Below are 13,449 nucleotides of genomic sequence, written 5' to 3' on the forward strand. Positions count from 1 at the left end.
CGTGTTGTGCAGAGTCTAGGAGTGTGTTGTGTTGTGTTGTGTGTGTGTGTGTTGACTGATTAAACCCTCGAATTAACGACAGTGAATCGGTTCAGACTCTTTTTTCCTCATCTAAGATGTGTGTGTGTGTGTGTGTGTGTTTAAATGAAGTCATGCTCATTATGCTGTCTTGACAAACTATATATCATTTAAAAGTTTGCAATCTCTATAATTACCTTCTCTACAGAATCATTAGTCAAGATTATGACACTAAATTATGAAATAAAAGTTAAAATTATGACACCAATTAATAATTATGAGATTAAATTATGACATTATGGCAAAATAAGTGATAATTGTGTGAAAGTAAAAGTGATCATTTCAACATTTTAAATCATAACTAGGACATAAAAAGTCAAAATTCTAAGATAAAAGTGGAAATTATGCCATAAAAAGTTAAAATTGGGATGAGAAGTTGAAACTGTAAAAAAAAATAAAAAAATTATGAGGTTAAAAAGTAAAAATGATGGCAATATAAGTGATAATTTTAAATCATAACTAGAACAGAAAACGTCAAAATTATGAGATAAAAGTTGAAATTATGACATAAATCTAAATGATAAAATGTTTAGTTGAAACTGACACGATTTAAAAAGTCAAAACTTTATAGCATTTTGGCAATATTAGCGATCAGTCACTAGGACATGTAAAGTAAAATAATTTTTTTTATTTTTTATCATAACTAGAACAAAAACATCGAAACTATGAGATAAAAGTTGAAATTATGGCATGAAAAAGCGAAATTGACTAAATGTTACAATTTTGACAATATGTCATAATTATGAGATGAAAAGCTGAAATTGTCACACGATTCAAAAGTCAAAATTATGGCAATATTAGTGATAATTAGGACATACAAAGTAACAATTTTGACATTTTATATCATAACTATAAAAAAAATTAAACTATGAGATAAAAGTTGAAATTATGGCATAAAAAGAATTATGAGATAAATCTAAATGATGTGACATGATTAAAAAGTCAGAATTATAGCATTATAGCAATATTAGTGATAGTTAGGACATACAAATTGATAATAAAAAAATAATATCATAACTAGGGCAAAAAAAGTCTAAATTATGACATAAAAGTTTTAATTATGGAATAAAAAAGCGAAATCGGAAAATGTTACGTCATAATAATGAGATACAAGTCTAAATTATGAGATGAAAAGTTGAAATTGTGACACGAAAAGTAAAAATGATGGCATTATGGCAATATTAGTGATGATTAGGACATACAATTTATATCATAACTAGGACTTAAAACGTCAAAATAATGAGATAAAGTCTAACACAATGACTTCTGATTTACCGAAGCATGATTGTCTTCTAACGTGTTTCCAGTCTCGTCAGCTCATGGTGAACACGTGTCCTGGTGTCCGAGTCACTTCCTGTCGCTCTGTGGCGTTTTCACGTTGGACTCGTCCGTGCGTCCGCTGTTCTCGCAGCGCCGCTCCGCCTCGGCCCGCCGGACCCACCGCGCGCACCGCTCCAGAATCCTGCCGATCCTGCGCCGCAGCTTCCCGTGGCCCAGCGCCACCACCAGCGGACTGAAGCCCACGAACAGCGAGGCGGAGAAGTGCGCCACGGTTAGCAGCGACTCCGCGTTTTTCCCGCCGTTGTGGTTATAGTAGGTGACGGCGGCGACTTGCAGAACCCAACAGCTAACGAATAACCCCACTAGCGCCATGATCACGTGACCCGCCTTCCGCTCGCTGGACACGTGAGGCTCTACCGCGCCGCCGCCGGACACCGCCCGGATATGCTTAGCGAGCGCGTGCAGCGTAGCGAGATTCGTTCCCAGCATTAGAATGAGCGGCAGCACTTCGTTTAGCGCTAGCGACGTGGAGGCGAAAGCATATCCGTAGCGCTCGCTAGGAAACTTCCACACGCAGCCCAGCAGGGGGCGCGTCGTACAGCTGATCACCATTATCTCCACTGTAGCGTTCCCGCGCGCCTGTGTGCTGTAGACTAGCGCGGGCAGGGAGAACAGCAGGTTAGCGAGCCACACGGCGGACAGGAGCGCACACACGTGCAGACGCTCGCGCCGGAGACCCCGCGGGCCCATGGACACGTGCTGCCGCCGCAGGGTCGCGCAGTGGAAGCCGCTGAGAGCTAGCGTAGCCCAGCAGCTCACCGCGCGCCACCACACCCACAGTAGCATGAACACGCGGCACCAGCCCGAGCTCAGCTGCACCTCCAGGCCCAGATCCGACACGAAGATCGGCACCGTGCGGAAGAGCGACGTCAGCAGGTTCGCTAGGCACAGGTTCACCAGGATGGTGTCGGACGGCGGCAGGTGACGAGCGGAGCTGTCCTTCGAGCACAGGAACACCTGAACACACACACACACACACACACATTCAGCACAGGAACACCTGAACACACACACACACACACATTCAGCACAGGAACACCTGAACACACACACATTCAGCACAGGAACACCTGAACACACACACACACATTCAGCACAGGAACACCTGAACACACACACACATTCAGCACAGGAACACCTGAACACACACACACATTCAGCACAAGAACACCTGAACACACACACACACATTCAGCACAGGAACACCTGAACACACACACATTCAGCACAGGAACACCTGAACACACACACACACACACACACACACACACACACACACACATTCAGCACAGGAACACCTGAACACACACACACACACACATTCAGCACAGGAACACCTGAACACACACACACACACACACACACACATTCAGCACAGGAACACCTGAACACACACACACACACACATTCAGCACAGGAACACCTGAACACACACACATTCAGCACAGGAACACCTGAACACACACACACACATTCAGCACAGGAACACCTGAACACACACACACATTCAGCACAAGAACACCTGAACACACACACACACACATTCAGCACAGGAACACCTGAACACACACACATTCAGCACAGGAACACCTGAACACACACACACACACACACACACACACACATTCAGCACAGGAACACCTGAACACACACACACACACACATTCAGCACAGGAACACCTGAACACACACACACACACACATTCAGCACAGGAACACCTGAACACACACACACACACACATTCAGCACAGGAACACCTGAACACACACACACACACACACATTCAGCACAGGAACACCTGAACACACACACACACACACACACATTCAGCACAGGAACACCTGAACACACACACACACACACATTCAGCACAGGAACACCTGAACACACACACACACACACATTCAGCACAGGAACACCTGAACACACACACACACACACATTCAGCACAGGAACACCTGAACACACACACACACACACACACACATTCAGCACAGGAACACCTGAACACACACACACACACATTCAGCACAGGAACACCTGAACACACACACACACATTCAGCACAGGAACACCTGAACACACACACACACACACACACACACACATTCAGCACAGGAACACCTGAACACACACACACACATTCAGCACAGGAACACCTGAACACACACACACACACACACATTCAGCACAGGAACACCTGAACACACACACACACACACACACACATTCAGCACAGGAACACCTGAACACACACACACACACACACATTCAGCACAGGAACACCTGAACACACACACACACACACACACATTCAGCACAGGAACACCTGAACACACACACACACACATTCAGCACAGGAACACCTGAACACACACACATTCAGCACAGGAACACCTGAACACACACACACACATTCAGCACAGGAACACCTGAACACACACACACATTCAGCACAAGAACACCTGAACACACACACACACATTCAGCACAGGAACACCTGAACACACACACATTCAGCACAGGAACACCTGAACACACACACACACACACACACACACACACACACATTCAGCACAGGAACACCTGAACACACACACACACACACATTCAGCACAGGAACACCTGAACACACACACACACACACACACATTCAGCACAGGAACACCTGAACACACACACACACACACATTCAGCACAGGAACACCTGAACACACACACATTCAGCACAGGAACACCTGAACACACACACACACATTCAGCACAGGAACACCTGAACACACACACACATTCAGCACAAGAACACCTGAACACACACACACACATTCAGCACAGGAACACCTGAACACACACACACATTCAGCACAGGAACACCTGAACACACACACACATTCAGCACAAGAACACCTGAACACACACACACACATTCAGCACAGGAACACCTGAACACACACACATTCAGCACAGGAACACCTGAACACACACACACACACACACACATTCAGCACAGGAACACCTGAACACACACACACACACACATTCAGCACAGGAACACCTGAACACACACACATACACACACACATTCAGCACAGGAACACCTGAACACACACACACACACACACACACACACATTCAGCACAGGAACACCTGAACACACACACACACACACACACAGCACAGGAACACCTGAACACACACACACACACACATTCAGCACAGGAACACCTGAACACACACACACACACACACACATTCAGCACAGGAACACCTGAACACACACACACACACACACACACATTCAGCACAGGAACACCTGAACACACACACACACACACATTCAGCACAGGAACACCTGAACACACACACACACACACACATTCAGCACAGGAACACCTGAACACACACACACACACACACACACACACATTCAGCACAGGAACACCTGAACACACACACACACATTCAGCACAGGAACACCTGAACACACACACACACATTCAGCACAGGAACACCTGAACACACACACACACACACACACACATTCAGCACAGGAACACCTGAACACACACACACACATTCAGCACAGGAACACCTGAACACACACACACACACACACATTCAGCACAGGAACACCTGAACACACACACACACACACACACATTCAGCACAGGAACACCTGAACACACACACACACACACACACACATTCAGCACAGGAACACCTGAACACACACACACACACACACATTCAGCACAGGAACACCTGAACACACACACATTCAGCACAGGAACACCTGAACACACACACACACATTCAGCACAGGAACACCTGAACACACACACACATTCAGCACAGGAACACCTGAACACACACACACACACACATTCAGCACAGGAACACCTGAACACACACACACATTCAGCACAGGAACACCTGAACACACACACACATTCAGCACAGGAACACCTGAACACACACACACACACACATTCAGCACAGGAACACCTGAACACACACACACATTCAGCACAGGAACACCTGAACACACACACACACACACATTCAGCACAGGAACACCTGAACACACACACATTCAGCACAGGAACACCTGAACACACACACACACATTCAGCACAGGAACACCTGAACACACACACACATTCAGCACAGGAACACCTGAACACACACACACATTCAGCACAAGAACACCTGAACACACACACACACATTCAGCACAGGAACACCTGAACACACACACATTCAGCACAGGAACACCTGAACACACACACACACACACACACATTCAGCACAGGAACACCTGAACACACACACACACACACATTCAGCACAGGAACACCTGAACACACACACACACACACACATTCAGCACAGGAACACCTGAACACACACACACACACACACACACACACATTCAGCACAGGAACACCTGAACACACACACACACACACATTCAGCACAGGAACACCTGAACACACACACACACACACATTCAGCACAGGAACACCTGAACACACACACACACACACACATTCAGCACAGGAACACCTGAACACACACACACACACACACACACACATTCAGCACAGGAACACCTGAACACACACACACACACACATTCAGCACAGGAACACCTGAACACACACACACACACACATTCAGCACAGGAACACCTGAACACACACACACACACACATTCAGCACAGGAACACCTGAACACACACACACACATTCAGCACAGGAACACCTGAACACACACACACACACACACACACACACACATTCAGCACAGGAACACCTGAACACACACACACACACACACACACACATTCAGCACAGGAACACCTGAACACACACACACACACACACACACATTCAGCACAGGAACACCTGAACACACACACACACACACACACATTCAGCACAGGAACACCTGAACACACACACACACACATTCAGCACAGGAACACCTGAACACACACACACACACACACACACACACACATTCAGCACAGGAACACCTGAACACACACACACACACACACACACACATTCAGCACAGGAACACCTGAACACACACACACACACACACACACATTCAGCACAGGAACACCTGAACACACACACACACACACACACATTCAGCACAGGAACACCTGAACACACACACACACACATTCAGCACAGGAACACCTGAACACACACACATTCAGCACAGGAACACCTGAACACACACACATTCAGCACAGGAACACCTGAACACACACACATTCAGCACAAGAACACCTGAACACACACACATTCAGCACAGGAACACCTGAACACACACACATTCAGCACAGGAACACCTGAACACACACACACACACATTCAGCACAGGAACACCTGAACACACACACATTCAGCACAGGAACACCTGAACACACACACATTCAGCACAGGAACACCTGAACACACACACACACATTCAGCACAGGAACACCTGAACACACACACACACACACACACACACACATTCAGCACAGGAACACCTGAACACACACACACACATTCAGCACAGGAACACCTGAACACACACACACACATTCAGCACAGGAACACCTGAACACACACACACACACACACATTCAGCACAGGAACACCTGAAAACACACACACACACACACAGACACACACATTCAGCACAGGAACACCTGAACACACACACACACACACACACACACACACACACATTCAGCACAGGAACACCTGCACACACACACACACACACATTCAGCACAGGAACACCTGAACACACACACACACACACACACACACACACACACATATTACACACACTGTCAAATATGACTTAGTATGCCAGAACTTCGACTTATTATAACTCATTAATAACACTTATGATCAGTATGCATAACTGGCTTTTTATCATAAATATGTCTTAGTAATTTCTACTTTTCATCTCATAAATGACTTAGTATGTCATAATTTCGACTTGTTCTAATGGCTAGTCATGATTATGATCAAGCGCAGTCAGAAGTGGACTTGTGATACACGTGACCATAGTGTATATAGTGGAGTCTCACCACAGAGATGACCAGCACGTTCCCGATGATCCCGGAGAGCACGAGCAGGCCGAAGAGGACCGCGTCCACCGCCAGGACCTCAGACATGTCTCACTCTCAGTCTGTCTCACTCTCTGTCTGTCTGTCTGTCTGTCTGTCTCGGCGCGCGCTCTGTCCATCGTGCGCGCTCACACCAGCTCTGTATATAGCCGCGCGCGCACGCTCAGATGCGCATTCGTGTGCTCAGGCTCCATTAAACTGCAGCTTCTGAGGCCGCTGGGATTTTAATCTTTAATCAATTATTAAATGCCTGAGTGACGATAAACTCAGTTTAAATGATGTTAATGTTCGACGATCAGTGAAAACGGGAGGAGGGACCGTTCATGTTTATCGACTTGAGCTGTGATTTGATATAGGATATTCATTTGTTGTCGTTTAAATGTCGTTTTTTAGCCTTTAATATGTTCCACAGCGAACAGTTCTGCGTTCTCTCAGAGTCAGCAACGGTCTCGCTAACTAACTAATGATTAACAGGCCTACAGTTTTTATTAATCTTTGGTAATGTTAAGTTAATAAAAAATACATTTGTTCATTGATTGTTCATGTTCACAGTGCATTAACTAGCCTAATGTTAACAACCTTTGGTTTTAATAATGTATTAGTACATGTTGAAATTAATTGAATAGCCTATGCTGTAGACGTATTGTTCATGTTAACTAATGTTTACTTATCAACCTAAAAGTGTTACGGATTTCTTAATAATGTTCGTTAGCACACAAATATTTTTAATAGAGAGTTATTACTTGAACGTTTGTTGAACATTTGTTATAATGTTCACAAGTAAATCTCCATAATATTTGAAGAATTATAAACGGAATGTTTGGAACGTTCACATAACCAATACAATAAATAATCGGACGTTTCGAACATTTAGTCAAGTTTTAAAGTTGCAGTGTGACAACATGCCCCACTCTGTGTGTGTTTGACGTGTCCCGTGTTTTCTGCTCTTGTTTTGTATGTCTGAATGTTTGTGTCTACACAGAACTAACCCTAATGAATAAATGTCTTATTAATTTCTGCTGATGAAGATCATCGGGCACTTATTCTCAGGGGTTTTATTAAACTGTGTGTGTGTGTGTGTGTGTGTGTGTGTCTGATTCTGCATGTTCCCATCATTAGAAGAAGCGCTGACTCAATCCTGCCGATCAGTGTGTGTGTGTGTGTGTGTTTGGACCGAATCATCTCTTTATGGTGATGATGATGACGATGATGATGACGGATTTCACGGCGCGCGCACGTCACCTCGAGAACTTCTCATTTTACTACGAGCTTACCGCCACGGAATAAAACAATTTAAAAGATAATTGCGACTTTTTATCTCACAATTCTTGCTGATTTTCTGTTAAAATGCGATTTATATCACGCAATTCTGACCAATTAGTAATAACTCGCAATTGTGAGGGGAAAAAAGTCAGAGTTGTGAGATTAAAAGTTGCATTTATCTTTTAAATTGTTTTATTCCATGGCGGAAACAAACTGCTAGCCTATTTTAAATTATGTATGGTGATGATTCAACACTTTGACAAATATCACTCTGATGAACACTAGATGGCGTCAAATTCAAACTGAAAATCAGCGAATAAGGAGAAAAACTATAAACTAATCATAAATGAAATACACAAACTGTACGGAAGCCCTAAGAGGCCATGGATTATAATTTTTTTTCTATGTTGTTTTCTCGTGATCACGACTTATTTTTCTCGTGATCTCGAGATAACCAAAGTTGTTTTCTCGTGATCACGACTAGCTTTTTTTGCGTATAGTAGTGTTGTTTTTCTAATAGTTTTAAATACGGTTTAATTTCTTATTTGGGCTTTATGTAAAAAACAAAAATAGTTATGAGCATTTAGTGAATTAGTTTCATTTGGGAAATCTTGAAACCGTGCGTCATCGCACGCCTAGGTGGCGGTGGCGCGCTCAGTGATGCGCTTCATTCCGAGTAAGTACGACGATAAGGAAGCCATCACTGCAGCGCTCATTTTTATTCCTATTTTTATCAACTTTTCCATACTTATTTTCAGGTAAATGCGAAGCATAACGCACAACACACTTCCGTTTCGAGTATAAACTATGTTTAATGCGGAGTTGTGTGCGTTTATGCAGTTTGTTTTACTATATTAATAGTGTGTCATGAGCTTAGTATGCCTGAGCGCATGGTTAGCATGGGTGTTTCGCGATTAGCGCGGTAGCCCGCTATTCATTATAAACGGTCATTTATGTCGATGTTATTTGAGTGTATAAGAGTATGATGTTGTTTCAGAGTTAGGAGTTATACATGAGCATTTGGGTAATGTAACCCCCTCATATAACTGATGCATTCGTCATAATCAATATTGTATGTGTTTTTACTTTGAAAATACATCAGATGCGATTAATTGAACAGTTTACATATGAGGGTGTGATTATCTGCTCTGATTATCATTTTACCAACAGTCATTCTGGATGGCCTTCACCAAACAAGTAACGTTAAATAGGAAATAAGCAAATCAGAACACTGCGCGCCAAAACAGCAGTGACAGCAAAACATGCATGAATCGTTGCTTTTACTGTCTCTGGTAAAGTTATAATCTGCCACTGCATCAAATTTCTCCCTGAGACCAGAGTTCGGCACCGCGCCGAAAATACATTTTCAACTAGCAGAATAGCTGTACAGAATCACGATACACAGTCTCACTTGTAGCTATGTCTTTTAACTATAATATTTCAAAGGGCAAAAACAGGACCTTTTAATTGGCATTCTGATTTTAATCATCAACTGACACTTTAGCTCGAGGCCCTGTGGAGTCACAGACATCATATAGATAGACGCCCTATCGACCGCTACTGCCTACTGGTGCGGTCGAGCCGTGGAGCCACCAGTCACCCGCTCCACTCAGTGTAATCTGTATAGCAGGTGCAATGAGCTGTCCGCGCATTTAATTAATCATATATCACTGAATACCTAAATGATTTTCACGCGGGGTTTTTTTCTGCAAAGGTCATTCATGTAGCTATGATACAAGATATTTTAATATCCATAGTAGGCTTAACAGTAATATAATATTCTGATATAAGATATAAAGTGACCAGACATCCAAATCAAAATATGTGATGTAGGATATAAGGTATTTTATAAAATCACACACTATGCATATGATAAAGAAGCAGAAACAGATAAAGTAGTTGAAGTTGCAGTAAAAAAAACAGAAACAGTTGCAGTAAAGTAGTTTAATAAGTTGAAGAAACAATAATGATTGTTTTGACAACAATCGCTAGATGGCGTTGCGGACGCGCTGACGCCATTTTGGACTGAACCAGCTTTACCGTTAGCACAACTATACAGCATTAAAGGGATAGTTCACTTTAAAATGAAAATTCTGTCATCATATACTCACCATCAAATTGTTTTAAACCTGTATAAATTTCTTTCTTCTGCTGAACACAAAGGAAGATATTTTGAAAAATGTCAGTAACCAAACAGTTACCAGGTCCCATTGACTTCCATTATAGTAGGAAAAAAAAAATACTAGGTGTTCAACACAACATAATACGTGTGCAACACGGCCTGGAGCTGCGTGCTCTTGCTCGCTCGCTGTAGATTCCGGGAGAATTTAGCTAATTTGCGGGCATCAGGGAGACGCTATCAATATGCGGGAGACTCCCGGAACTTCCGGGAGACTTTGGATGTCTGCTATCGAGATAATAAAAACTAGAAACAACTATTTAGGGTGTTTATTAATGTAACTCCGATTGTATTCGTCTGATAGAAGAAAGTCATATAAAACGAACGCGCAACGCGGGTTTTCCTTGAAGATGGATATCCAGTTGTGTCCAGAAATGTTGACGAAGAATGGCTGTTAAAGGAGAACTCCGGTCAATTTTAACATTGAGCTCAATTTTTTGTAAATTTGGAGTGCTGTCAATACAGAGAACAACGACAAAAATCGGTGTTGCCTACACTGTGTTATCCTGTTTTTAAAATTTGCACCCTATTGACTTGAATGGGGCAAGTTTTAAACCTGCTTTTATTTCTCTTAACATATTTGATGTGTCATACAAGTGCCCAGCCATGTTGAGTGATTCCTTCAGAGTGAACACGAGTGAATCTGACTGCAGTAGATGTGAAAGATATTAATAAAAATGATGTTATATCAGCCAGCGCACAGACCTGTATTTAGTTCCTGTTTTCGGTGGAAGTCCAAAGTAGTCGATTGTCGAGTTCACGCGCGTGATCATAGTAACTAAACCTATGCGCGTGAACTCGACAATCGACTACTTTGGACTTTGGAAAACAGGAACTAAATACATGTATGTGCGCTGGCTGATATAACATCATTTTTATTAATATCTTTCACATCTCCTGCAGTCAGATTCACTCGTGTTCACTCTGAAGGAATCACTCAACATGGCTGGGCACTTGTAATGACACATCAAGGATGATAAGACTAAGAACTGGTTAAGTTTAAAACTTGCCCCATTCAAGTCAATAGGGTGTAAATTTTAAAAAGAGGATAACACGGTGTAGGCAACACTGATTTTTGTCGTTGTTCTCTGTATTGACAGCACTCCAAATTTACTAAAAATTGAGCTCAATGTTAAAATTGACCGGAGTTCTCCTTTAAAGGAGGGAGTGCGTCGAACATGTTCTCCAATATTCACGAACACCATCCCTCCCTGCAGATAAAGTTCCATTTATAACTTAAGGCCGTATTATTTCTGTGTTGCTGAGGGAATTTACAAAATAACGCAGATGTCACATAAAATGCGCGATAGATTTAATTAATTTAAGAGTCATTGTAGCTGATGATGATTATAATAATAATGATTTAATACCGATAATGGTTTAATACCGTATACCGTGATATTTTCTGAGACGATTATCATACCGTGAAAATATCATACCGTTACAACCCTAGTTACAATACTGTTGTCTTTGCTGTATCAGTAGGCTTTATATTTATTGTGTTTAACATTGAAATGTAGATCTACTGGTCTGTCGGCGCACAACCATGCAGTCGCAGACAGCACGTGAAGTCCGAGAACACCGAATTCCCCTTTCTTTCTTGTTTTTATTCCTATTTTTATCATCTTTTTCCATACTATTTTTCAGGAGTACTACACTGTCATCTTTGAGTTTGAAATCTTTTTCATAAAAAGCCAGCAGAAGAGATGGATTTTATAACTGCATTGAGAGAGAGGGGTGTCCCAGAGGAGAACCTGGCAAAAATGGAGGAGGATAAGGTATGTCACTTGCTAGATTAACATGGGGTTTACTTGTGCTATTGTAACTTCTGTTCATGGTTATTGAAATGGTCGCATTGATAGCACCTGTCCTGTTTTGAAAACTAATAGGCCCTATGTCTTAGCGGGACGAATACAACGTATCCAGTACTTTGCGAATCAAGTACTTTTTCAAGTTAAGTCATCTTTATTTATATAACGGTTTATACCATACAGATTGTTTCAAAGCAGCTTTAAATAGATAAAGAGAATAATTATTAAAATATGCAAAGATAATTCTATTAATAATTCCTTTTGTAAAGCAGCTGTAAAGGAGATTGTTTTTCCACCACCAGTAGTCGCTGGAAAACTAGAAATCACTGATATTGTCTATATATTTGTATGTGTATGCAAACAATCTCTGTAGATGGGCTATATAGCCTAGTTAAGTTAATACTAGGGATAGGCATGATTAATTAACGATTGATTATTGATCATTAAGAATTTCGTCGATCACGTTCATTTGTTATCGATTAAACTAGGCCATAATGCAGGTTGCGATGCGTAGTGAATTTCACTGTGTGGCAGCAACTAAACATTTTGCGCCATACTAAGCTACCTGCGAGTTTCCGTTTTGGTTTATAAAGAAGAGGTCATGGCCCGGGCTGGCCAAGTTAGCGCAGAGGTAAC

The 13,449-nt window shown here is 42.6% G+C and overlaps 1 protein-coding gene across 1 annotated transcript; it reads right to left on the minus strand.

Annotated features, from left to right (window-relative positions):
* Positions 1–29: 29 nt before the first annotated feature.
* Positions 30–7,908, minus strand: ora4 (olfactory receptor class A related 4). The gene is made up of 2 exons (XM_079592243.1): positions 7,522–7,908; positions 30–2,376 (listed from the first exon to the last, which is right to left on the minus strand). The coding sequence occupies exons 1-2, from the start codon at positions 7,606–7,608 to the stop codon at positions 1,426–1,428; spliced, it is 1,038 nt and encodes a 345-aa protein (XP_079448369.1). The 5' UTR covers positions 7,609–7,908; the 3' UTR covers positions 30–1,425.
* Positions 7,909–13,449: the final 5,541 nt, after the last annotated feature.

The sequence above is a fragment of the Phoxinus phoxinus genome (assembly GCF_949152265.1).
Source record: "Phoxinus phoxinus genome assembly, chromosome: 20".
NCBI lineage: Eukaryota > Metazoa > Chordata > Actinopteri > Cypriniformes > Leuciscidae > Phoxinus > Phoxinus phoxinus.